The sequence below is a fragment of the Mauremys mutica genome, chromosome 3 (genome assembly GCF_020497125.1).
Source record: "Mauremys mutica isolate MM-2020 ecotype Southern chromosome 3, ASM2049712v1, whole genome shotgun sequence".
In the NCBI taxonomy this organism is placed as follows: Eukaryota; Metazoa; Chordata; order Testudines; family Geoemydidae; genus Mauremys; species Mauremys mutica.
The window spans coordinates 201,075,401-201,103,077 of record NC_059074.1 but is presented as its reverse complement, the minus strand read 5'-3'; the positions used below and the strand labels follow the sequence as shown (position 1 = coordinate 201,103,077).

Below are 27,677 nucleotides of genomic sequence, written 5' to 3'. Positions count from 1 at the left end.
AATGTGTCATGAATCAGGCCTTTAAAGATTTATTGGAAGTCACTGATACCTAGAATGCCTAGATACAGTCCAAACAATATTTGTGTATGATATTATGAAATCCCTACATCATTAATTGCTATACATTTTGGGATGATACTTTGAAGAGGTTTTTTAATGGTTTACCTATTTCCTCTATGATCCTAAAGTTGATTTTTCAGAAAGTTGAATGCCCCAGTATATATACAATTCACAGAGATAATTGACACTAGTTAACATATTTCTAAACGCAGGTTTTGCATAGAATATTTGTAGCAACTTTTTATTTTTTCAATGTTTATTTTAGTCATCCATATTGATGAAGACGCAAGTTTTATGAAGGGATAATTATGTTACCATCAGTCAGGCCCATCAATTTGCATGACCTACATAAAAGATTTTTGAAGAAGGAAGAGGATTTACCAAGTTATTAAAGGATCTGTTGTTAATTGTCAAAATTTTATTGGCACATACGCCACGTGTTATTTTATTGTAATGAGTAAATAGCAATAATACATGTTAAATGATTGCACTGGAGTATTTTCCTGAGCAAACTGCCAGTTGTTTTCATAGATAACTAGATTTAAATTTATATAATGCTGAAGTTACAATTGGGATATTCTGTAAGTTCTAGTTTAAAAAAATTGTGCAGCTCGTTCTTTCTCATCTGCAGTAATGAAAAATTCTTGGAATACAGCCTTGCAGTAAGTAGTCCTGCTAAATTATGTTATTTTCTAACCTTAGCATCAACGAGATCCTCGTCTGAATGAAATTTTATTCCCATTCTATGATTCAAAAAGAGCAATGCAGATAATTGAGACATATGAGCCAGATGAAGATTTGAAGAATAAAGGTAAACAAAGTGGGAATATCTGTGTATCAAAAATTAATACCACATTCTTTAGACACTTTAAATTTTAAAAAGCACCTACGTGACTTGCGAGCCTAGTCCCAATGAGACTGAGGCCAGGTCTACACTATAAACTTACATCGGTGAAAAATCCACACCCCTGAGCAACATGGTTATACTGACCTAACCCCTGGTGTACATAGTGTTATGCCAACGGGAGGGCTTCTTTCACAGGTACATAGTAAAATGCTATGTTAGCTTTTACCAAAGCTATAGGGGTAAGCACCTTTGTGCTCTCCTAATCTTCTCTATGAGCTGCAGAGGCCGAAGGCATAAAGCTTGTCTAAATTGCAGCATCCTACTCTGTCTACTCTAAGCCTCAGTTTTGCCCAGAATCTCTCCAGTACCGCCAGCTGCACCTCCACCCCTGACGTGCTCCTCGCCTTAGGCATGGTCCCTACACAAGGGATTGTGAGGAGCCAGTGGCTATCTTCCTTGGTTCCTGCAGCACAGGAAACAGGCCTTGACACCCCTCTGGTCCTTTTACCAGGAGTAAAGCAGCTGAATCAGGAGTAAGGATCTGATCCTGTATATGTTGCTCCCAGTTTACTCTGCCATCCTTCCATCACGCTATCTGTTAACAGATTGCTTTTGCTTTTTTGCTAAAATTGAACCTGGGAGGTGATGGTCTCTCCATAACTTCTCAGGGCACTCCAGTAAAAAAAGGGGAAGGCTTTCAGCCAATACACTGGCTTTCAGATGGGAGATATCTCCTCTCAATAGCACAGTATTTCTTTTTTAAAAAATTATCTATAGGACACGCGAGGATCCATTGTTTTCTCGCAGTCATGGATCGGAATTTTGAAGGCTCCAACTCTATAGCTTATTTTGTTTTCATCTTCGTATGTACCGGAAACTCCCCTTACTAATTACTTCCTTTTCTTTTTAATCTAATCATATTGGTCACGTTTAAGGCAGTCATGGTTCTCCTGTCTAGATGCCAGCATATTTCAAGTGTTTTCCCATAATGTACAAGGTATAATGAACATTATTTGCCCCTGTTCAGAAAGAGATGCACCCATGTTTTGGGTGGGCAGGAGTTAAAGTAAGCCAGTAGTTTATGAAGATAGGTATTTTGCAGACAAGAAACTGTATCTAGAAGCTGATGTCGGCATGAGCGTCTACACTGCTTTCATATTCTTTCAAACAATCATTGAGTCATGGTAGCAACTTGAGCCTATTGTGTTAATTCTTTCTTTCTTTATTATTTGTACTGCGATGTATGTAAATGTGGACTGTCTCCTGCCGAAAAATCGATGGGGTTTTTCTGATGATGATCTTTCCTTGGTGGGGTTAGTTCATGCAGGTTTCACCCCAGTGGAATTAGTGGGAGAAGGGGAGGAATTGGCCCCAGAAGTTATGGATCCTGAATATAGGCAGGTCATTCATCTGGCTTTAAACCATACTGTCCTCTTGTTGGGTGATTGCTCCGTAGTCCAGTGTGGAGACAAAACCAGACTAGGTTCTGTCCAGTATCAGACGGGGGTGACATTTTGAAAAGCACATCATTCCACCCGCACCAGTGTGACCTTGCATGCACTATCCATGTGAGGTCATGCTGGCAGGGACAGGTCCACACCAATCCTGGAAGTACCATAATGTCTTGTATTCTGGGAATGTATGAGTAGCCACCCAATATCCAATGGAGGCAATGGCTTATCTGCGTGGTGCCTGTTCTCTGCAGTCCTTTACAAGACCCCCTATTCCATAAAGCACTTAGGCACATGTGTGCACTGAATAGCACTGTGTGGGAGGCAAGACCTCGTTCACTGGCCGTAGCTGTAAGAAACCAGTCCTGCCTTGGTCACCATACAGCAGGGGTAGTGAATTACTTTTTTGTCAAGGTCCAGATTTCTTGGTCAAGGTGTAGTCAAGGTCCAGACTCCAGAAAAAATAATTAAAATAATAACAACAATAATGATAATTAAATAAAAAGATTTGGGGGTCCATTCAGAAGCAGCTGGTGGTCCGGATTTGGCTCACGGTCCGCCTATTGACTACCCCTGCTGTACGATAAGGTTCAGTAACTAGTAAGGGTCAGTAACTAGAACTCAGCCCTTCTTCATATGCTGGACAGCACATGGAAGGCTCAGTAAGCTCAGGAGCTCTGTGGAAGAGCCGTTATAGACACTTTCTCCTTCTGGGGGAGACTCTGCACCTCAGCCTCTTAATTATGTTATCATTGGGGCAGGGCTTCATTATTTTGCTAAAATCTTAGCAGATATCCACCAGCTATACACAGCAGTGATTTTTTTTCACTCTCTTATACTTTTTCCTCCAGGCTAATCACATATCATGCCTGGAGCTACTTTGTTCTGCTGGTTTTAAGTTCTTACTGGGGGCGGGGTGTTAAATTTCTTAAGATGAGAATGTGTGATTTTAATTTTTTTTTCATTTTCTCCTAACTCAAAACCAGCTGAAGGGATTTGGCTGTGACCAAGATTAGGAAGTTCAAAGCCTCAAGTGAGAATTTTTCAGAAAGTTATGAGCAAGTGAAAGCTGGGGGGTTAGGGATTCTCTGTTGAAACAAAAAGGTCATGTGAAACAAAATAAAATTAGAGCTGCTGTGAGCTGTCCCTTGCCAATAACAGAGCTCCATGTCTGACATTAGGAAACAGGAACTTCAAGTTCAAATTGCATTCAAATTGTGTAATGTAACGTTTAAATAGTTAACTGCCTACCTCCCCCTGTCGTCCCCCCCCCTTTTTTTTTTTTTTAGCATGAGGCCATTTTTAACATAGATATCACAGGCAGATTCTGATCTGGCTTAAACCAGAATCTGGCCCCTCATCTTTTACAATTTCTGAAGCACAAAACAAAAAGAGGTGAAAGAAAACATACTACGGACACTGTGGCCAAAGTTACTGTACACACAAAGTTCCATTTTCTTACATGGTTTTGTTTACACAGAAAATGTTTTCATTTTCATTGTCAGGAAGATAATCTACTGTATATACTTTGAACAGTGGGATGGTTAGCAAAAGTCTTGAACCTTCCATGTTTTGGAAATAAATCCAAAATAAATTAACTTTGTAGCTCAAGCTAATAGAATCTTTGGATCCAGCCTTTGAAAGACTGGGAGAGTCTTGTACTTAAATTACTGTTGTTAATTTTCTTTCATCAGCTGTTATAAAATACCAGCACCTCTTCTGGGTAACAATGTCTGTGTTCCTTTAAACACTAACAATCTGTATTCTCTGCATAAATACAAAAAAACCATAAAGCTATTTTTTTCCTTCCAGGTCTCATATCAAGTGATGGATTCTGCAGATATTTGATGTCAGATGAAAATGCCCCAGTCTTCCTTGACCGTTTGGAATTATACCAGGAAATGGACCATTCTTTGGCTCACTACTTCATCAGCTCTTCCCACAATACCTATCTAACAGGCAGGCAGTTTGGCGGGAAGTCTTCTGTAGAGATGTACAGACAAGTGCTTTTGGCCGGTTGCAGGTTGGAAATACAGGATAATGGCTTTCATAGTTAATATTGTTTGGGGGAAATCAAATACTTCATTTTATTTACCTCGGCAATTCTATATGATACCATGTAAATATAACAAGTGTGATACATATGAAAAATATCATAAGTAAAATTCCTTTTTGTACAAAAACATATGGAAAGAGTAGCCTTTAGGAAGTTGTAGTATTGTGGGGGGAAGGGTGTGTTGGAAGATGTAGACTGCACACTTTTGCAGTTCAGAGGGATTTGTGCTGTGCAATTAAGCCAATCTGCATTTACATGGATATCGGTTTATGACTTCCAGTTTAACTACTTTCAGTGCATAGATATGGTATATCCAAATTAGCTAACGAGAGAGTAAATAATGGAGTGCTGGAAAAAAAACCACTTTCACTCAGACATTTTGCACTCTCACACACACAGAGTTTAATGTAATATGTCCATAGCTATAAAATCAAATTGAAATAAGAGTTTGTGTATTACAGCTTGAAAGGAATTGTATTGCTTCTAAAATTGCAATGTTATTTATTGTAGTCTCTGCTCCTGAACAAGACCGATTGCTTGGAGTTTCTGTCAAATGGCTTATATATTTATTGAAATATTGTGGAAATTGACATAGTTGTTATTGGGTTTTTAGATGTGTTGAACTGGATTGTTGGGATGGAAAAGGTGAAGACCAAGAACCAATAATAACGCATGGGAAAGCAATGTGTACAGATATTCTTTTCAAGGTAGAATATATATATCATTGGTAACTTCAAATTTATGAATCAAACTTTAAGCCCAAATCCTCTCTTCAGCACCCAGACTGGGAAATTTAGCTAGCAAGTAGGGAACTCTGCAGAGAGAAGGAATCCCACACCACAACACTGCATGGCTGGCACTACATCCTAATGGAATTAATGATTCGAATGGGGTGGTTCCCATATGTCCTGAACTCTTAAAAGCTTGCCTCTGCCTCACTACCTGTTCCCACCCCCCTCTGCATGAAAGCATGCGGGGAGCCCACTCAGGCCTCTGCATAGTCTCTCCAAAACCTGCCACTCTTATGGTCTTTGCTGCAAAAGTCCCCCTTACCGGTGGAAGGGACAGGCGAAACACAGGAGTTGTCCCTTCAGCCAAAATCCTCCTCTCGGATAGATCAGCTGTCAGATCCCTATGTCTCAGAGCAGCACTGAGCTTGAGGCTGTTGCTATCACCTTCCTCCCACAGGTGAAGAGGGAGTTTTTTAAACATGGCGAGCAAGGTAGTGAGTAGGAGTAAATGGAGAAATGAAATAGACACAATTTGTTCCGTCTGTCTTTGCTTCATTTGCAAATCCATCATGTTCTGGGTCTGTAAAATATTTCTACTCATGATTGCCACTTGATGTGTGTTAACATGAACGCTTTCTTTGCATTTTAAAGGATGTCATTCAAGCCATTAAGGAAACTGCATTTGTTACATCTGAGTATCCTGTTATTCTTTCATTTGAAAATCACTGCAGGTATAAAGTATATTCATCTTCCATTTTTAATAGTGCAATGAAAGAGCAATTGTACCTATGATAAGGCTCATAATAGTTCAGCTTTACTTGGAAAACTTTGTAACAGGGTTATGCAAATAAATTAGATTAGATGCCGCTTTGAAGAGATTCAGAGATGTTTGCTTTAACGCAAAGGTCAAGCTTTACGGTGGTTTAATAATGCTGTGATTCAGCAGTGAGTTACATTTGAAGGTCACATTAACTGAATAATATTTAATCAGCACATTGCTTTGCTCTAAATAAATGCATTTCAGTTATATTAGTTAGGTTTTTATAAACACTTAAAAGTACTGTAAGTCTTGTAATTTTATTGTAAGTGGGCAGCAAATTACATGAAATACTTGTATTACGTTTATATTCACTTTTTTGTTGCTGAATGATGGCTTGGGGTTTTTGGTGGGGAAGGGTGACAGAGAGAATCTTAAGAAATTAACAAATGTCACTTTTTTCAGCAAATACCAACAGTACAAGATGTCAAAATACTGTGAAGATTATTTTGGCGATCTCCTTTTGAAGCAACCTCTAGAAACACATCCAGTATGTATCTTTAAAAATTGTGTTTATATCTTGGGTTAATTTTATTAGCGAGATATAGTAACTTGGGGTCACATCACCAATAGTGGAGAAACTTGTGTGCCTGGGCCTAAGTTTTCAAACATCACTATTGATTTGGGGCTTCTCAGGTTTTGGGTGCTTGTCCTTAGCTGGTTCATTTAATTTCTTCTGAACAGGGATTGGTGAAGGACTTCTGGCAAGGGTTGGGGAGCCATGTCCCCATGCTGAGTCAAGCAGGGTTGCCTGCCCTATAAAATAGACCAAGTGTAGTTCCTTTGCTTGTGACCTCACCACCTTGTCTCTCTGTAGTTTCCACTCATTGATGCTCTACTTAATGCTAAACTGTATTAATGCTAAGTGGCACTATGTGCAAAAGCCTTATTTAAATGAATCTTAGCCATAGCCGGCAGAGCATTACAGGATCTAATGATGAACGCATCTTGTGTGTATAAGCAAGCACTGTGGCCAGTCCACAGCTGGTACAGAAGAACCCAGTGTCAGGAGTACACTAAGAACAGAAACAGAAGGAACTAAAGCAACAAAATGCAGACAAAGAACAGCCACAAAGTTTGCAGGATCTCATCAACATGCCACTTTTCAATACCCTAGAGAACTTCAGCTTTGACAAATCTTCACAATGGATAGACAGTATTTTGCAAGATTTCAAATTGCAAACAAACTTGAGATCATAGAAGATTAGGGTTGGAAGGGACCTCAGGAGGTCATATAGTCCAACCCCCTGCTCAAAGCAGGACTAATCCCCAACTATATATATTTTTTGCCCCAGTTCCCTAAATGGCCCCCTTAAGTATTGAACTCACAAGCCTGGGTTTAGCAGGCCAATGCTCAAACCACTGAGCTATCCCTCCCCTATGTGTATCTTCTTTAATTTATGTTGTGGGAAAGCAAGCGAAGCATATCTTTAAATCCTTTGACTTCACTGCAGACTGTCACAAAGATAACTATGAAAGGATTCTGGCTATGTTTGATGCATACTTTATACCTCAGAGAAATGTGGTTTATGAAAGAGAATGTTTTCATGAGAGAATTCAAGAACCAGGGGAAAATGTTGAATGTTTTATAAGAATTCTGCATACATTGGCTGAAAACTCTGATTTGGGGAATGCAAAACATGAAAATATCAGGCTCAGACTGGTTTATTGGGTTAACAGATGAAAAATTTTTCATAGCAGCTGAAATTGAGGAGAGTTTTAACCCTAACCTCAGTTATTTAAATAGCAAAACAGTCTGAACTAGTGAAACAGTGAAACCTAGAGAAACTTGACAAACTTAAAAACCTGTAGCTAGCTTAGAAACTGTGTTAAAAGTTATTATCATAAAACCCCTGAGGCAAGGAGAGAGAACTCCCAAGTTAACAGTGACAATTCCAGCCTACATACACAATAAGTAGAAAAAGTCATATCTCAAGAGATTATGCATGTCCAGCCAGAGGCACATGGTGTAATGAATGTATGAAATGTGAACTTTCTGCAGCTGTTTGCTGCACCAAAGCAGTCAGAGAGTTGACTCATATCATGGACAACCAAGAGCCACTGTTTCTGATATCTATTACTTGTGATGACATAGATAGAGCCTTGCAAATCTGCGGATATCCACATCCACGGACGTAGTTGTATTGTTTACCATCTTTGCTGATTGCAAATTGGATGCAGCTCCAAATTTTTGTATCTGTGCAGGGCTCTAACAGTGACATGGGTGCGAATGCAGATACATATGAACGGTGGAGTGTGGATTGCGGGTCGGATAGAAGTTAATTATCCCGGATTCGGATTGTATGTGAATCCAAATTTTTGTATGCACACAGGGCTCTAGACATAGAACCTAATCTGGAGAGTGAAATTAAATATTCATGGCAAGACTATTGAGTTTTAAATTGACTCAGGAGCTGATGTCACAGTCATCATAGAAGGGACTTGCAATCACATTCAATCCTTCTCAGAGCTGAAGTCACAGCTTGACACAGCTTTGACTAGCCTTGGAGGTATACTGAATGGCTTGGATCAGCTCACCATAGAAACAACTTGCAAAGATAAAAGCTTTGCATTCTGAGTGGATGTGATCAAAGACGAGCAACTTCTCAGCTGTAGCATGGCAGCCATGATGTCCCGGTGAGAGAGGTGGAAGAACTTGATAGAGGATTTGGTGATATTGGACTTCTGAGAGGTTATCCAGTACAAATCAACTTAAGAGACAATGCTGAACCATACAGTGTACAAACACCCACACCAGAGAGACCTTGGAAGAGACTAATTGCAGATTTATGCAAATTCAGAGAACATCACTGCCTGGTTATCATGATCTATTTTCTCAGGTTTATAGAAATAATGTACTTGAAAGACATAACATGTCCCAGTGTTATTGAGAAACTGAAGTGCACTTTTGCTCACTTCAGTTATCCCAGAACAACTGGTGATGGGCAACAGACCACAGTTCACTGCAGCAGAATTTAAGTCACTCTGAACGAAATGTGATTTTGATCATATTACTAGCAGCCCACATTACCCACAAGCAAATGGAGAGGCTGAGAGAGCTGTACAGACTGCTAAGAAAATCCTACAGCAGAAAGATTGATTCCTTGCTCTTCTGAGTTACAGATCCACACCAATAACAGCAACTGGATAAAGTCCAGACCTGCTGATGGGAAGACAACCCGGCACTAGTGTTCCACCTTTGGAAAAGAACCTATTTCCAAAGTGGCCAGACATGAGGAGAGTAGGCAAATCAGATAAAAAAGGCTACAAGAGCTTCTGAACATATTTTTACAACAGACATCACTCAGAGAATTGCCAGGTCTAGATCCTGGTGACCATGCTCATGTAAAAATGGATGGAGAAAAAGGATGGACAACTTCAGCTGTCGTTGTATAAAAAAAAAAAAAATTCTGCACCAATATAATATGTGATTGTGACTGACGGTGGAGAGTTCAAAAGGAGCCATTGACATCTACAGTTTGTTCCTCAGAAAGAACAATCAACAGATAAAACGCTACCGATGGCAGATTCAGAACAAGAAGATTGCAAACCGACCAGGCCAGTTTTTGCAAGTAATGGACAGCCAGATGCTAAACTGTACTATGCTGTTCAGCCCTTAGGAGGCACTGTGTAAAATACCTTATTTAAATGAACCTCAGTCAGAGCATTAAAGGAACTAATGATGAACACATCTGGTGTGTATAAGCAAGCTCTGTAACCAGTTCATATCTGGTGCAGAAGAACATGACAGATGCAAAGTAATTGATCATATGTGCCTGGAAGGGAAGGGTGTAGTGACTTCAGCTGCATCTTGTATTTCATACTTCATGGTCCAGATCAAGCTTTGGAATCTGGGCTGCTTCAGTGCTGCATTAGGAACTGAATTGAATGAAGAGCTCCCAGCAGAAGCAGCAACTGGAGGACCAGTCAGGAGAACTAAAATCCACGTGCATTTCAGTCTCATACATAGCCAGGAAATATAGCAGATGCTGGAGCATTCTTAACAGGCATGGCCTACCAATATTCAACCTTGGCCTAACCTATTTTCTAGGGCAGGGGATCTCAAACTTTATTGCACTGCGACTCCCTTCTGACAACAAAAATTACTACACGACCCCAGGAAGGGGGACCAAAGCCTGAGCCCACCCAAGCCACGCTGCCCAAGGGCTTCAACTCCAGGCAGGAGGCCTGTAACCTGAGCCCTGAAGCCCTCGAGTTTCGGCTTTGGCCCTGAGCGGTGGGGCTCAGGATTCAGCCCCGGGACTCAGCGAGTCTAAGCCAGCCCTGGCGACCCCATTAAAATGTGGTGGTGACCCACTTTGGGGTCCTGACCCACAGTTTGAGAACCACTGTTCTAGGGTCTACATATGCTCTTCCAGGGCCTGCCCGCTGCTTTGCACAACCCATTCAAACTCTCTGGCAGCAGCCACCAAATGTCAGAGGTGAACAGCTGCTATCAGCTGCACCACGCTGCTGAGAAAGACAGCCAGAAGGAGACTCACCTTCCTGCTACTGTCCCTGGTGACTACTAGTCCCTTTTGCCTAGTGGCGCCTTCTCCAGGGAATTTCTTCTCTTAAATTTGACAGGGGTAGTTACGATGCAAGAATGCCTAATAGAGACCATGTTCCCATACTCGGAGGGGTATGCAAAGATGTGTGGCTGGCTGTAACATCCCCAACCTGAGCGCAGTCCTCTCACGTGACTGCTTCTCGTGGCCCTGTGACCAGACAGAAATGGTGCCACACCAGGAGTTCTGTGGCTACTGCTGCTTCAGGACCCAATTCTAGCCTCATCTGGTCTCTGCTCTTTAGTGCTGCTCATTGTTTTATGTTTTGTTTTTCTTGCTTGTCTCTAGTTTTGTCACTCTGCCTCCTCCAGGCACACATCGATCAAGCCAACTTTCAAAAGGCATCTGGTGCAAGTTTGAAACTTGCCTAGTTGTATGCCGTTTTAAATGTCTCTGGAAGGAAAACTCAGGACAGGCGTGAGACTGTCTGAAGCCGATATTTTCCCAGAGGGGCACCTAGCTAAGCTTTTAATTGCAGACTGATATTTTAGAGGTAGGGGAAATGAAGCCTGATTGTACTGACATCTAGTGGAGTTAAAACATATTCACTGCTGGTCACAGTTGATGATAACCTAGACTTCACTGTATCCTCATTGTACATGTTGAGTTTGTTGTACATCAGAGGTGGGCAAACTACGGCCCGCAGGACCGCCCTGCCCAGACCCTGAGCTCCCAGCTGGGGAGGCTAGCCCCTGGCCCCTTCCAAACTGTCCAACCTCCCCCGCAGCTACGCCACCGCACGGGCAGCGCTCTGGCTGGCAGGGTTGCGCGCTCCTGCCGAGCAGCGCGGCAGCATGTCTGGCTCCGGCCAGGCAGCGCGGCTGCCAGACATGCTGCTCTGAGCAGCATGTTAAGGGGCCTAAGGGGTTGAATAAGGAGCAGGGGTGCCAGGGGGCAGTCAGGGGACAGGGAGCAGGGGGCGGTTGGATGGGGTGGAGATTCTGGGGGGCGGACAGGGGATGGGGGGGTTGGATAAGTGTGGAAGTCCGGGGGGGGGGCCTGTCAGGGGGTGGGGGTGTTGATAGGGGTCGAGGGATGGGGAACGGGGGGGTTGGATAGGCGTGGGGGCCTGTCAGGGGGCAGGAATGTGGATAAGGGTCAGAGCAGTCAGGGGACTGGGAGCGGGGGGGGCGGTCCTGGGGGCAGTTAGGGGCAAGGGGTCCCGGGAGGGGGCGGTTAGGGGACAAGGAGCAGGGGCGTTGGATGGGGTGGAGGTTCTGGGGGGCGGACAGGGGATGGGGGGGGTTGGATAAGCGTGGGAGTCCCGGGGGGGCCTGTCAGGGGGCAGGGGTCTGGATAGGGGTCAGGGGATGGGGAACGGGGGGGTTGGGTAGGTGGGGGGTTCCAGGGGGCCTGTCAGGGGGCGGGGATGTGGGTCAGAGCAGTCAGGGGACTGGAAGCAGGTAGGTTGGAAAAGCGGTGGGGTCCTGGGGGAAGTTAGGGGCAAGGGGTCCCAGGAGGGGGTGATTAGGGGACAAGGATCAGGGGGGGTTGGATGGGTCGGGGTTCTGAGGGGGGCAGTCAGGGGGTGGGAAGAGGGAGGGGTTGGATAGGGGTCGGGGGCCAGGCTGTTTGGGGAGGCACAGCCTTCCCTACCCGGCCCTCCATACAGTTTTACAACCCCAATGTGGCCCTCGGGCCAAAAAGTTTGCCCACCCCTGTTGTACATGATTCCCTTGCTGGAATTGAATGATTGAGTTCACTTAATTATAATGGAAAAGTGAATATTAGCTTGGAAGGATGTTGCATCAGTTGTTGTTGGTTCCACGTGCTGTTTGCCACCTTTGTTTGCTTCTCTTTGTATTTGGGTATCAGGGTGTGGTGGGTTGACAGTGGCTTCCCCCAGAGGCTGTTGATGCTGGTCCTGCACAGTGACAGAGCTGACCAGATGATTATTTTTTTATGTGGTGGTTGAATACCTAGACACTCCACCCACTCCAGAGAGATCTGCCTCCCTGTTCTAGGATTCCTTACTAACCCTGGCTATATCTTCCAGTCCCAACTCACTTCTACCTCAATGTACCCCTTGTCCTTTTCAGCTGTGATACTGGGTAACAGGTCTTTCCCCCACCACCCAAATCTGTACTCCTATGTGTGTGCTGGGGCTTGTACCATGGGATCCTGTCCTATGCTCTGCCCACCTCAGAGCCGAGAGTGATGGGCCAACAGATGGTATTCCTCTTCCTTCCCAATACGGAGCAAGTCATTTAATGATACTTAGTACATATGTAGCATTTGGCATTTGATACCGTCCACAAACATCAAAAACATGATCCTACAAACCCTTACTGGCAGGTATAGTCCTTATCACCTGGCTAAGGACTACTCGCATAGATAAATCTTTGCAGGACTGTGCACTGGTTGCTGGAAACTCACAATACGGTGGTGAGTTAAGCTGAGTACGTATTATTAGTCACATTTAGCAAATTAGGAAATTGATATTAGGGAACTGAGGTTAAGTGACTAGCCCAGAATCACACAGGAAGTCAATGTCCGAGTTGATACTCCAGTCTCCTGACTTGACTGTTGCCAAGGTAGTGTGATCCTGTGGATATGGCAGTGGACTAGGAATCAGGAGAGCTAGGTTTTGCTCCTGCCTATGCTAGTGATCTGTGACATTACCTCTGTCACTTTGTTGCTCTCTCTCTGCCTCAGTTTCCCCTCCCACTCTGTGTCTTGTCTATTTAGATTGTAATTTCTCCAGGGGAGGGACTCCTTTTCTATTTATTGTACAGTGCTCAGATGAGAAATGCTTTATTTTAAAGCTATGTAACCTCTTCCTGCCTTGTTTTCTCCCTCTGTAAAGTGAGGATGATGATACTTTCCTGCCACACTCTTGCATTGTGTTAATTAATTTTTGTGAAATGTTTTGTGGTCATCAAAAAATGAGTATTTTGTAAAATATTATTATTACCGATTAATTTTTGAGGTATTTTTCTTCTGGATGGTAATCAGGCAGCACACCCATTCTGCCACTTATGAAAGCTATGAGCAGCAGAGAGAAAATAGTAGAGTAGAATTCAGTTTTCAGATGATTTGATAAATAATAACAGCAGTCTCTCTTACCAATGGAGGTATACATTTTTTATCAGCCTGTTCTCTTTTTCAGAATTTAGCAAACCTTAATGTGAGGTGGAAATAATAGATGTCTAAACGTGTTTTGCTAAAAGGGGCAAGATTAGCGATTAAACAAGACTGCAAGATAGGTAAACAAAATTAAAGGGCTGCACATTAGCTGTGCTTTTAAGTCCAGAATGTGGCTAACTTAATTCTCAAACATAGTCCTTCAAAATAATCTGATAATACTGAACAGAACAGCGCAAAAAAGAGGGAGATTCTTACCTGAACACACAGAGATAGTTAAAGAGCTGATATGAACCTTTTATTTTTAATATGTTGTTGATGCTACATAAAATCCTGAGCAGAAGAAAAGAAACGAATGACTTTTTCAGTGTCCTTGCCTTCCTGTTGATATTTTAATGTAACTGTTGTTTTTATTCTGATGTATTCAGAGCTTTTTGTGTGTGGCTCATTACAGGAATATGAGACAATAAGGAGTTTACAATATACAGGCCAAATGATCCCACCAGCTTCCATGAGCAGAGAGGGATGGGATCCCGTGCTTCCCATTTGGAGGGAGGGGATGGCCGCAGAGGAAGTGGAAGTCCTCCCTTTAGGTCATTGTCTCCATCTTGCCCTGGCTGCACAAAAGCCCTTCCGTGGTTCTGCTTAGTCAGGGCTTGTCTCGACTACCGGGGAAAGTCGACCATAGTTACTCTACGCCAGCTACTTGAATAGGTCTAGGTCGACTTACTGTGGTGTCTTCACTGCGCAGTGTCAACGGTAGATGCTCTCCCGTCGATTTACCTTAATCTTCTCAGGGAGCTGGAGTACTGGGGTTGACCGGAGAGCGCTCTGCCATTGATTTAGCAGGTCTTCACTAGACCCGCTAAATTGACCCCGGCTGCATCGATTGCAGCAACGTCGATCTCCCCATAGTGAAGACCATCCCTCAGTGTCCTGGTCCTAAAGTCATAATCCAGCCCAAAATGTGTGGTCAGAGAGGTTAAATGAGAATATCATTGCAAATCATGCTCACTAAGCCTTTCTCTCCATTTTTGTAGCTTGAACCAGGAAGACCCTTACCATCCCCTAATGATCTCAAAAGAAAGATACTCATAAAAAACAAGAGGCTGAAACCTGAAGTGGAAAAAAGTAAGTAACGTTCATTGAACCTTTAAATTAATACGAATTTATGCACTTTAGATAACTGAATAATGTTTTATCAAACTTTCCAAAATTACGAATATACTGTATATTCACTATGCATGACATTTTGTTTTCACTTGTGTTTCATATCAGTGGCAAAGTTTTGCCCTCTGTATAAATGTGTAGAGATTATAAATACGTATAACTTGAAATGGAATTCTGGGTCCTAATCTGTGCTGTCCACACTAAAATGTAACATAGATGGAATCTGTCGTAGAGCAGGTGTGCTGTCATCGTTGTGTTTTCCACACCTGCCAGGGTGAACGAAAACTGAAATGGAATTTCAAATGACTCTTCTTTTCTTGCCAATCCTGGTATTCTTCCGCTGTGCATGAATAATGATGTTGGGGTATTCATGGTTCCTACGATAGCCCATTGAAGACAGTGGCTAAACTCCCATTGACTTTAGGATTGGCTCATCCGGTGCAATTTACAAGCACAATTCAGAAATAACATAAGAGTCCTGCGCTATATTGAGGTAAAATTCCCATTCCAACATTTAATGTATCAGGCTGTGAACGTGATCAGCCATCTGTTACCCAGGACTTGCCCACGGCAGTAATGTGTTTGATCCAAAGGCTTTTGAGGTCACTGGAAAGACGCCCCTGATCATTTTTTTTGATCCAGCATTGGTAATAACTGTTTTATCAAACTATCCCTAACAACAACAGGTCTCAAGTCCTTTTGTAGCAGACCTGACCCTAATTGGTACTGAGCACCCACCACTCCTATTAAATTCAAGCCCCTGTCAGAATCAGGCCCTAGTTATTTAGCATTTTCTTCGTGTAATTTGAGTTTAAATATTTAATTTTGGATACGAGCCATTCATCACGTGGCTAACATTTATTTTCTCTCTGTTTTTTATTTTTTAAATAGAACAGCTTGAGGCACTGAAAAGTATGATGGAGGCTGGGGAAACAGCTGCTCCTGTCAATATCCTGGAGGATGACAATGAAGAAGAAATCGAAAGCGGTGAGGATTTAATAAGCTATGCTTCTCGGGAGTTGCTTGCATGCTGGAAAAGGAGGGACGAGTACATATAGACATTTGCTGCTGAACCTCAGTAGAAGCCTTTTAATATAACTGCTTCACTTTAACCTGCCGTATCCTCACAACCACTGAATTTATAGGCTTCCCACTTGTAACATAAACTCATAAGTACGTTTTTCGGTTAGATTTTAAATAGTGACTCTGTGAACTTGAAGCCCACGTAAAATTAAAGAAATGAAAATGTTACAAAGCAAATTAGACCGTTAGCAAAAGAAGTTTCATGTCTCATCTTTCGTTGCATCTGCTGTGCTGCTGTTGCCCTTGGAACATGGTTCTGCTTTTGATACTATTTTATTTTGTTGATTTGTTTCTTTGCAATTTATCTCCGGGATAACCCTTTGAGATATCTGGGGTGAAGGATTGCATACAGGGGTAGGAGAACACAACAGGAAAAGCAGAGGTTAAAAGTGCTGCAGAAGAAGAAAAGCAGAATGAAGTTGTGAAGATATATGTATTGCAGTTGCATCTGCATAGATGGTCAAGTCACGTGTGTTAGTCTAAGTAGTTGAGAGAAGAGCATTGTGCAAAGTCCAGGAGGAAACCACGGAGCCCTGGCCAGTGAACGCAGTCTGCAGGAATGTGACCTACATGTTTTATTTGGCCTCAGTGTCAAAGGGGGGAGTCACAAAGACCCTACTTATAGCCATTAACAGCCCATCTGATCACTCTCCATCTGAAGCGATTGAGCTTTACCTATAGAAGTTGTGGAAGGTCAAACCAGGGTGCTGGACTATTATATCTGTTATGAGAGAGGCATTGACTGCATTTGAATATTGTTCCTTCTACCTAGTTCACCACCTGGAGGTGATATCAGGAATTGGCCAAACAGGGTACCTTGTATTTAATCCACTGACCCATTGTTTTAGCTCATCTTTAAACGGAGGGAAGGTGGGGCAGCAGGAGCAGGGGCAGATAGAAATGGTAGACTAGGATCTGCAACATTTTTATACAATTATGGGAGCTGATTTGTATTTCTTCCTCAGGTAAATTATGCTTTCTGTGCAAAAAATCCTGCCAGTATCCCTTGAAACTGCTAGTTTAATTTTTCAATTCATTATAAGCACTACAAAAGAAGCTATTTCTCCCATGTACTGAACATCAAATCTTTTCTAACGTATTGGTTTGAATTTGTCCATCTATGTATTAATATCTCTCTTCACACATACAATATGTTGCCAATGCAGTCAGGAAATGCTTTGGATCCATGTCATTCCTGGCTGGCGAAGGCCAGTGGGGGAAACACTGGGCCCATTGCTTATGGGATCGTCATTGGCAAACTTCCTGTTGCTTTGAAGGAAGGAATAGTGCAGCCTTTGGTCACGTGTTCATTGTTGAATGCTGGCAATCTAGCTAATCATTGATGAGTATTGAATCTTCTTGGGCACGTTTAGTGGAGACAGATGTGGTAAGACAATTTTCACAGTATCTAGATGCTGCTGATCTCCTCGACCCCGTCAATCTGAATAGAGAGATATCTTTGGTCATGCTTGTCAGTGGTCTCCTTCTAGTGATAGATGAAGACTAGGTCATTGTCTATGCTACCGCTTAAGTCGATGTAAGTTATGTCGCTCAGGGGTGTAAAACACCCACCCTCCTGAGCAACATAACTGACTTAGGGCAGTGTAGACACCATGTTATGTCAACAGGATACGCTTTCCCATTAACGTAGCTTCTGCCCCTCATTGAGGTGGGAAAACTCTCCCATTGACTTATCATGTCTTCACCAGACCCACTAAATCGACACCGCTGCATTGATCACAGCGGCACCATTTTAGCCCTGTAGTGAAGACAAGCCCTAGGTGTCCATGCTGGTATTCTTAAACCTATTGGCTGTCTTCATTACCATAGATCACAAGATGGTGTTGATTTGCCTGCAGACTCTGGTGGGAGTAGAGGCAGCTGCTCTTCACTGGTTCCATTCCTTTCTCTTGGAGAGATCTCAATGGGTAGCTGTTGGCAATTGCTCCTCTTTCGAAGCTCTCAAAAGCAGGTTGCTGTAAAGTGCCATTCTGTCACCTGGTTTGTTCAACCTGTATCTGGGGCTGATCGGAGGGTTAGCAACAAGGTGTTGGGTGCGTTGTCTTCAGTATGCTAATGACACTCAACTGTGCGTGTCTGTCTCATCCAACTTGAACAATGTGGTTCAGTGCCTCAACCCATGTCTAGCTGAGTTTGGAACATGGATCAAAGTGAGCCGGTTGAAGTTCAGCCCAGACAAGACTGAGGCAATGAGTCTGCCAGGGAAAGCATCCGGAGGAGATGACAGAGGTAATATCTGCCTCTTACACTGAGTCAGTACATCTGCCATTAGTTACTTGTGTTTGCAACTCAGAGGTGATTCTAGACCATCAGCTGCTGTGTGACAGTCATATTACAGCAGTGACCCAATCAACTTTTACCATCTGCACCTGACTAGGAGGCTGCAAATCTCTCCTTTTGGATGTGGACCTTGGTGTTATCTGTTTTTGTTACCTCGCGATTGGACTGTTGCAGTGCACTCTACACGGGGCTGTACCTTTAAATCATTTGGAGACTGAGGTGGTGCAGAGCACGGTGGCTCACTTATTCAGCGGGGCATTGTGTGGGGAGTTTTTGACATCAGGATCTGCACTGGCTGCCTGTTGGTCTCTAGGTTGAGTTTATGGTGTTGGATTATGACCACCTGTCAAGTCCTAAATATCCTAGGACTGGCCCATGTGAGGGACCATCTCTCTCCCCATGCCACAGCTGCCTTCAGCAAGATGCTTGAGCTAGACTCCCCTTGTTATAAAGAGAAGGGCTGGTTGTCCATGCATTCTCTGTGAGTGGTCAGGAGTCTGGAACTTGCTCCCTCACTCAGTCTGAAGTATCCCAGATCTGGTGACCTGCCAGCCGTGCTGCAAAAGACACCTGTTCAGCAGGGTTTTGGAGTGGGCTGAGGGTGTTTCCTAGATGACGAAGGGGTGGAAAGAATGTTCTGTAACTGGCTGGCTGGGATCCTGTTGAAATGACTACTGTAATGCTGCTGGGATTTTACTGTATTAGTAATTATGTGTTAGGGCACCTAGAGGCTTGGATAGGCATCTTTTTTAATTATTTAAATCTAAATAGATACATTTTAAAATAGTCTGTACATAAGAGACCATATTGGATCCTTTGAAGCCACTAACAATTTGTTAAAATAAATGGAAGAGATCCATGTATAAAAGAGAATGTATAAAAGGAAAGAGAATGGGTGTAGGCATATGAGAACTCAGGTGGTGGCACCAAAACGTTTGAATTTATATTTAAAGAGCCCCGGCTTCATTTCATTTTTGTTACCCCAGGTCCATGATTTTTACATTTTCCTATGACAAATTCATGAATTTTCCAAGAATATGCTAAACTGATCTCTCAGTATCTACGTCTGAGCCACGGATTTATTCTTACACACCATTTTACTGAATGGGGGTTAGTATTTACTAGATAAAAGCTAGTAAACCAAGGAATCTAAGGGACTTATTTTAAACACTCGCTACTTGTTGGAAATCTTTCTACCTCCTTAATTTTACTCACTTTAGAAAATGAGCCAATTCACAGTGGTGTGATGGTTTTTGAACTGGTTCCACAAAAATATCTGCTGCTATGTTTTTCACACTCATTTCCTTCCTTTTCATTATTGCGTAGCTGATCAAGAAGAAGAAGCCCATCCAGAATTAAAATTTGGAACTGAGCTTTCTGCAGATGACTTGAGTCAAAAAGAAGCTGTTGCCAATAGTGTCAAAAAGGTAGGCTTGCTTCTGACATATATTAATGTTGGAAGATTATTCCATGGAGATGGCTGGGTAAGACCTTTCATTTTGCAGAAGGATCACACTATCTGTTAGTTATAGGAGAAAATACAGTATGAATCACACAGGGATTTTTCTAGCAGAACTGCTGACACCTAAATTCATGGTGATATAAAATTTAACAAGCCAAAACCTGCTGTGCTTATTCAAGCAAAACTCCTATTGTAGCAAATGGGAGCTATACGTGGGAAATCATTGTGCACAGATTGACAGGATATGGCCAAAAATTGTTAGACACGGCTGCAAACAGTTTCCTGCCTACATAGCAGTACCTGGCTGTGAACTGTGTGTCACAATTTAAGAACCATACAATGGGGTGAATATCAGCTTCGTCGCTCCTGTACTACTCCCGGTGTGGCCTCAGCCCATTCCTTATCTCAGAGACTTCCTCAGTTATTTTTGTGCCGGGCTCTCTAAACAGTAGGCACCCACTACCACTTGCTGTGCATTTATGAAACAGTGAAATAGATTGGGTAGTAGGAAAATATCCCCAGTGGAAGAGGATAGCACTGGGATCTCAGCAGGTAGAGTGGGCACAAGGGCTTATTCTTCCACTGGTACTTATAGAATATTAGGGTGGGAAAAGACCTCAGGAGGTCATCTAGTCCAACCTCCGGCTCAAAGCAGGACCAACCCCAACTAAATCATCCCAGCCAGGGCTCTGTCAAGCCGGGCCTTAAAAACCTCTAAGGATGGAGATTCCACCACCTTATCATAGTGGTTTGACATTCTGTACTTGGTAAGCGAACATTACTTAGTATAGCACTTGTCTGTAATTAGATACAGTACAGTGGAATTGAAAATTAAGCTATGCTGGCTCCCAGGGCACCAGAGCCTGCTTGCCACTGAGGTACTGTAGCATTCTCCTCTGTCATTGAAGCATTCTAGCCTTCTTCTCTCCTGCATGGCTTGCTGTGGCTCTTGTTTGAGATAGAAATACTTATTGGTGACGTTCTCCTTGCTGTACAAACTGCCTTTCGCAACCTGTCTCTCAACAGCAGTATCACAAGTCATCAGAGCTGCCTGCTTGCTTTGTCTTTGATTCAGCATCCTTGCTTCTTCAGGACCTTTTACGGAGCTTCCGAATGAACTGCAGATTTTCCTTCTCGGCTGTAGGGCTGTTTTGCTTATTGAACTAGCAGGCCCCCAACTGCCCTGTTGGTTACTCCGAGTGGTCAGCCATCCTCTGCATGAGCCCCACTTTGCTCCCTCATTGATCTATGGCTTGGCAGTAAATTGTGATTCTCTCTGTACATACATTGAGAGCCAAGTCATTATTTTCCTGTCTAAGGTTCTCAGTGGTAGCAGCTTATAATTGAAGGAAGAAAGCACAGGGAGTCACTCAGTGAATGGAACTCTAGTGGCAAGTAACCTTGCAGTCTCTTGGGGCAAATAGCAGCATTCATCCACATTTGGACATTTACAGCACGTAGCACAGAGCAGCTGCAATCCTTGTATCTTCAGATGCCCTCCAAGTCTGGACACCCTGAATATAGGATGGCAAATGATCTTTCATGTGTGCGCACTCTCTCTCAATCTCTCCCCATGAGCTTTTGGCCATTCCCCGCATGATACTACAACTAGGTTTGGACTTAACTGCCTGATGTCCTCCTTCCTATTACCATTACTTGAAGCTGTATCGTTCCATCCCTTTTGTATATGAATTTGAAAGATACTGCAAACCTTTGAGAGTCAAATGACAGATGAACCATATAATCAGTTGGAAGGGGATATACATTTTGCCAAATGCATTAACCATTTGAGGGTTTTCTTTTATAACTAGGAATGTTTCATATTGCAGTTTCTTTGGGTAATGTGTATATATATTTTTTCCTTAGGCTCTGGAAGATTCTGAACAAGAAAACAATAAAAAGGTGACACATAGGATGTTTTGTAGTTTCTATTATATTTCTTTATATATAAACATTTTTATCTACAATACATTCATAATTGTATAACTATTTTACACTCTATTTCTTTGCACCTTGTGACTCTTTTCTCCTTGTAATGATGGCCAATAGACTGCAGTTCCATCTCCCCCACTCTCCTTATTCACAGGAATTTGGGGGAAATCAGTGGGATAATACTAATGGGGGACAAACAGGGATGCATGACCTGCCCTCACTTAGAAATATCTGATCCCAGTAGAAATTACTACACCCCAATCTCATGTGCCTGGGAACGTGATTCCTTAAAACGGATTGACAGAAATCACGCCAACTTTTTTCCAGCTCCCTTCATCCTACTCCACTTTATTTATCTTTCTCTGTTTTTTCTTTTTCCTCCTTTTTCTTTCTCTTGGGATTTGTGCATTTATCTTCCTCCAAGAATATCTTCTGTTAGTCTCACTCACTCCCTTCCTCCCTCCTCCTACTTGTCTCCATGCATTTCTTCCTTTCTGTCATTTAAAGCTGTTCCCGACCACTTTGTTTCAGTCTCCTCTGCTGTTTAGGGGGATTCTGCGTCTTTTCTTGAGATGCGGGTCTACAGGGATCCTGATTTTTTTCATCCTTAACTCACTCCAGCACTCTACAAAGGCCACGTGTTGTGGTAACCATTCCTTCAGCTCAGGGGGGATGGCTGTAAGTGGCATCCCATCCTCTTACTCCCAAATCCTACAGTCCTGTTTTAAAAGCCTAGATCCACTGCTGTGGATATTGCAATGAGAATCAGACCTTTTAGTCTACAGATTATGTGTAAGTGAATATATTAAAGTTAATAATCAGTAGATTGCCTTGGAAATCCTCAACTAGGAGGACTCTTGTGTCATTAGAGTAGTGTATGGTTATAGTCCTGGGGCCCTGTTCTCCTGTAGTAGGATACAAACTCTCATTGATTTCCATCCCACTGCATTTTTTCATTTATACACTTTAGGACCAAGATTGTGAAAAGTGATTAGTGATTTTGAGTGGCCAGCTTTGGACACCTTGAAAGGGCCTGATTTTCAGAGGATAGGTGCTCATCATTTGCTGAAAATCAGGCTTCCTTAAAATGTCTCAAATTGGCCTCCCACAAATTGAGACATCCAAAATTACTAGTCAAGTCTGAAAAATTATGGCCTACAGGCCTAAAGAGGTTTGTTTTAATTTGTAGTCGGCAGACTGGTAAAAATTAACCTGATAACAAAAAATGCATGATGATAAAGTCATATTCTGCACTGCTACAGAATGTCAGTATTAGTGTTTTACGTATCAAGAGCTCAATCTTGGAAGCCCCTCTGCATGTGGAACACTCATTGACTTTCCCATGGACCGCTTGTGGAAGCAGGCCTTGTTAACAATGTTAAAATAAAGTATTGGTTTGGTTATATGGACCATTGAAAATTTAATTTAAGTGTGAACTGCAAACCAGACAATATGGGCTTCACCATGGTCACTCAACTCTCTCAGACAATCAGTAACTGGCAGGTAATGCCCTTCCTTGTCAGCCTAAGGGGTAGTCTACACTGTAGAGACAACCTATGCCTACGGGAGAGGTTCTCCTATTGGTGTAGGTACTCCACCTCTCCGAGAGGTGATAGCTGGGTCGCTGGTAGAATTCTTCCTTCAACCTAATGCCGTCTACACTGGCAGTTAGGTTGGCTTAACTACGTCGCTCAGAAATGTGGATTTTAACTGCAACATAGTTAATCCAGCCTAATTTTTTCATGTAGACCGTGCCTCAGTGTTGCAAAGCTAGATTGTGCCCTCCAGCTATGTAGTTGCATGAGGCAGTAAGAGGAGAACAAGCACCACCTTCTTCCCCCTTAGACTCTTCTGTATGGCTGCGTTAGCCTTACCAGATTGTGGTATAAGGTAGTGTCATTCTATTTATTTCTTTAAATATGTGTCATCATCATAATTCAGGTCACAAGTGTATGGCATAATATTGGCAAATAGATTTGTTTTTCCTTCTCTTTCCCCTGAAATTAATGATGATCGGTAGTTGGGGTACAGTAGAGTAAGGTACGTTGCATCTGTAACAACGCTAAAGAATGACAGATGCTCCTTGCTTAAAAATGGTTTTGCAATATTTGTAGTTATTCATGGTTTCCTGGTATAATAGAAAAATATTTTGTAACAGAGCAATATTGCGTTCTGAACATGAAAAGCTGTATTACAATGCTGATGTATTTTAAGATAGACTGTGACAGCATGCATAGGGTTAAATTCCCTTCTAGTTTGTTCTTCTTGACACAGTAGGTCACGTGAGAATATTGATAGGCCTAACCAGGGCTACAGATTACAAGAAAAGGTCCCACTCTGGTATTCTTTATAGAGCCTTTATAAAGAGGCTCTTGGGTAGTCAGGGAGAGTGAAGGAAAGTGGTTGGCAGAACAGAATGAGCCAAGAAAATGAACAGGAAGATGCCATTGGATATCAGTATGGGTGATTTTTCTTTTCTTTGTGTAGTGTGACAGAGGCCTCTTCTAGTCTATAAAATATTTTATTTCAACCCATGTTGCTATGTATTTGGGCAGTGTAATCGCATAAGAAATTACTCTTGTTGCAAGTCTCTGCAGATTAGGTATCTCTAAGAAGATTTTGCAACTTTTTCTGTATGCCTGGTGGATGTTTTTGCACAGGACAGAAAGAAATTTATATCACTGTCTACAGCCAAGCACAGTGCACTGTGCACCCCTGTTTCTCCACAGCTTTGTCAGTTTCATGGAGCGACACTTGTCTGATCAAATTCTGATCCCCAAATTCCCTATTTCAATCTTGGTCGTGTCCGCAAAGACTATCAATGGCACTCATTTGAGTTTTGATGATGCCAAAGATCCACTTGATAGCAGCCTCAAAAGTCCCCCCTCTGACGTAATTGGTATTAAACAGATCAGGCTTCTGTTTGATAAGACAGGGCCTTATCCCCCAGCATTGTTCAGTCCCCTTTGACTTTTTTTAAATCAATATCCTGGATTCTAATGTTGTTTTACTAACATCTTATAATTAGGAGTCTGTTCTGCCATCAAACCTCATGCATGATGCCCATTAACATTGAGTGTTCTACATATATCAATAACAGAATAGACCCTAACTGCAGCATTGAGGTTCCAACTTTTTTGTGTCATTATGTGTCTGTTTTAACTTCTGGAGGTATAGGCATCATTTTTTACATTGTGTTGAAAACTCCAACAAGTGCAAAAAAAAAAGTGATTAGTGGATATACTTTTAAATGTGCTTTCAGGGTATAGTAACTGTTGAAGATGAACAAGCATGGATGGCCTCTTACAAATATGTGGGTGCTACAACCAATATACATCCATATTTATCAACAATGATCAACTATGCTCAGCCCGTAAAGTTTCAAGGTTTCCATGTAGCAGAAGGTAACATAAAAGGTTGAATGAAACAACAGTATTTGTCTTCTTACTTCTACTTAGTTTTGTGTAATGATTCTTATATCCAATTTGCTATTTTTATAATTGGTTTAAAATTTTTGTTGTAATTTAGGAAACTCCATTTGTATGGTATTTACAGAACACTTACCTGGAATATAGAATTAACTTGTTATTCCATTTGTCATCCACAGGGAGGCACTGAATTATTAGGAGTATGTTAAGTTAACATATTGTACCTCATTGCAAAGAATAGATCATGTACTGTAGACCGACGGCTTTTTTTCTCTTTCAGTAACGTAGGATAAATGTGATTGTCAAAGGTCAACAGTTTGCTTATTGTCATATATATAATACCCTAAAACATGTACCATATTACTTTATCGTATCTAGTTATACCACTATTGCTCTTTACGTACCGGTAATTGCAGTGTTTTCATAAATATAAAAGCCAAGTTTTGATGGCTCACAAGAATGGTCTTACAGAGAAGAGAATGACAAATAAGAAAACATCCATTAAGATCATTTCAAATGTAATTTGGTTCTGTAAAATGGCAGGTAGTGGAAAAACAGAGATTTATGTTACTGCATTGCATCGTATTTATTGCATGGTTTTGTATTTTGCTCCATTTTATACTCAATATTTTAAAATGGATTTTACTTCTTATTGTTCTAGAACGCAATATTCATTACAATATGTCCTCTTTTAATGAATCAGTTGGACTAGGGTATTTGAAGACGCATGCAATTGAATTTGTGAAGTATCCTTCTATTAAAAGTAGTATACCGCATACCAGTTCTGTTTTTGGTTAGCCAGTAGACATCTGTCCTGCATACAAGAATCATTTAGTTCTAATTTTACAATATATTGTCCACACGGGAGCATGGAAAATAGAATACAGCATATAAGAAATAATTATGGTATGAGTAAAGTAAACGATCTTAAGTCTCTATGTTGTTTTTATTTTGTTTTCCTTAACGTGTTACATAGTTATAATAAACGACAAATGAGTCGAATATACCCCAAGGGAGGCCGAGTGGATTCCAGTAATTACATGCCTCAAATTTTCTGGAACGCTGGCTGCCAGATGGTCTCACTGAACTTTCAGACCCCAGGTAGGCAGTGATGTCCAGTGAACTTAAATCCCAGAGAAAGGCTTGGGCAGGAACGCTCAAACAGATGCCACAGACTTCCTCCTGGCATTTTTTGAGGAAGCAGACATATGGCTAAACAGTATGATGATGTGTGTGGAATCATGGAAGCATAAGACAAGGAAGAATTGTTTTGAAAAATGCATGGAAGAAAATTCAGTCTCCTTTTATTTGCAAAATTAATTAACAAGACACTTTAGGCTCTCAAATAAATGTAATAGTGATACAATTTTTACTTATAAAATAATCACCCTCTTCACAAAAGCCCTATCTTTGCAACAACCAAATGCACAGCTTCCATAGAGAACATTACATTGGGTGAACATGCCGGATAAGATAGTAAATAATAAAAATTACATGTCAGCTATATTTCTAGACCAGTTAGCAATTACTGGCAAATCTCATTGTTAGCACTGGGAAATGGGATAGGACTGCGAGCCACTTTGCCTGGTGACAGGCAGACAGCTTGGGAGTTCACATGGCTCTCTCCTATGCTGAGGGATAGCTGGTTTACCCTTTTGGCGGGGGAAAAACATAATTATTTGTTTTTGCACTGAATCAAAAAACATATTTGGCTGTACATGCCAGACCAATTCTTCCATTGTCGTCTTCTAACCTAAAGGGCAATTGTTCTTATTTTTTCCTCTGGGTGATGTCCTCAGTGCCCCAGAAAGTCCTAATGATCGTACTAATTTTTCCTCTGCGACTCCTCTTCCACAAAGCTCTGCATCACTGCCATTATCGACTTCTAGCTGAGAGAGACGAGAGAGGGCTGCCCTGAGACGTATAAGTGTTGCTTGTAAATCAGTCCGGAAGGGAACACAGTGTGGGGGTAAAGGAAGCAGTGCAAATTTCACCCTTCTCCCTGGGTCTGCACCCATCCCCTCACAGCATTCTCAGCCCTTTGTGTTGTAAATGATTACTGTTGGAAAAAGGCGGCATTGCTCTGTTAAGTGTTCTGTCAGAAGAGCCTAGAGGATAGGTGGAAGTCAGCCCACTAAATAGACTTTGGAAGGCTGATGTGTTAAGCGTGGGTGCTGCCAAGTAAGGAAATTGCTAGTATGTGTGTATTCAAAATCCCATACTTTTATGTTGTGGAGGCCATTTCGTTTTGTTTCTTATGTGCGTTCTGGGAAGCCCAAACAAGGGTTGAGCTCTGTCTGAAAGCAGAATCCTAAAACTCTGTGTGCGAAAGCAGGCCAGAGTTATCACTAAAAATAGGAGGGAAGTTCTTCATAGGCCAAGTGTGTGACCACGTGAGGAATGTATATGTTAGAGACATGCTCAAAGTAACATCCACAATCAAAAAAATGAGGGAGTGCAGGCTCAGATGGCTTGGTCATGTAAAGCACAATTCTGACAAATATGTGGGTAAGAATCCAACAGATTAAGATGGAAGACAACTGACGGTGAGGCCGACCCAGCAAGGAAGGATTTCATAAAGGAAGACCTATTATCATGTGATGTGATAGACTATATGGCATTGAACAGAGGACTTTTGAGGAGAGGACTTGTAAGATCCATTTGATGTGATTAACACAAAGAAGATG

General features: G+C 42.0%; 1 protein-coding gene across 1 annotated transcript in view; it reads left to right on the top strand.

The window, feature by feature from the left end:
- The window catches only part of PLCB4 (phospholipase C beta 4), a 362,644-nt gene that overhangs the window by 265,256 nt on the left and 69,711 nt on the right, over window positions 1-27,677 (top strand). Inside the window, exons 13-24 of the mRNA XM_045011149.1 lie at window positions 763-871; window positions 4,171-4,381; window positions 5,028-5,121; window positions 5,797-5,876; window positions 6,368-6,452; window positions 14,655-14,745; window positions 15,676-15,771; window positions 19,495-19,595; window positions 21,497-21,532; window positions 24,825-24,966; window positions 25,652-25,736; window positions 25,967-26,091. Coding sequence (XP_044867084.1) covers window positions 763-871; window positions 4,171-4,381; window positions 5,028-5,121; window positions 5,797-5,876; window positions 6,368-6,452; window positions 14,655-14,745; window positions 15,676-15,771; window positions 19,495-19,595; window positions 21,497-21,532; window positions 24,825-24,966; window positions 25,652-25,736; window positions 25,967-26,091 — 1,255 coding nt within the window. The remainder of the gene's footprint in view (window positions 1-762; window positions 872-4,170; window positions 4,382-5,027; window positions 5,122-5,796; window positions 5,877-6,367; window positions 6,453-14,654; window positions 14,746-15,675; window positions 15,772-19,494; window positions 19,596-21,496; window positions 21,533-24,824; window positions 24,967-25,651; window positions 25,737-25,966; window positions 26,092-27,677) is intronic.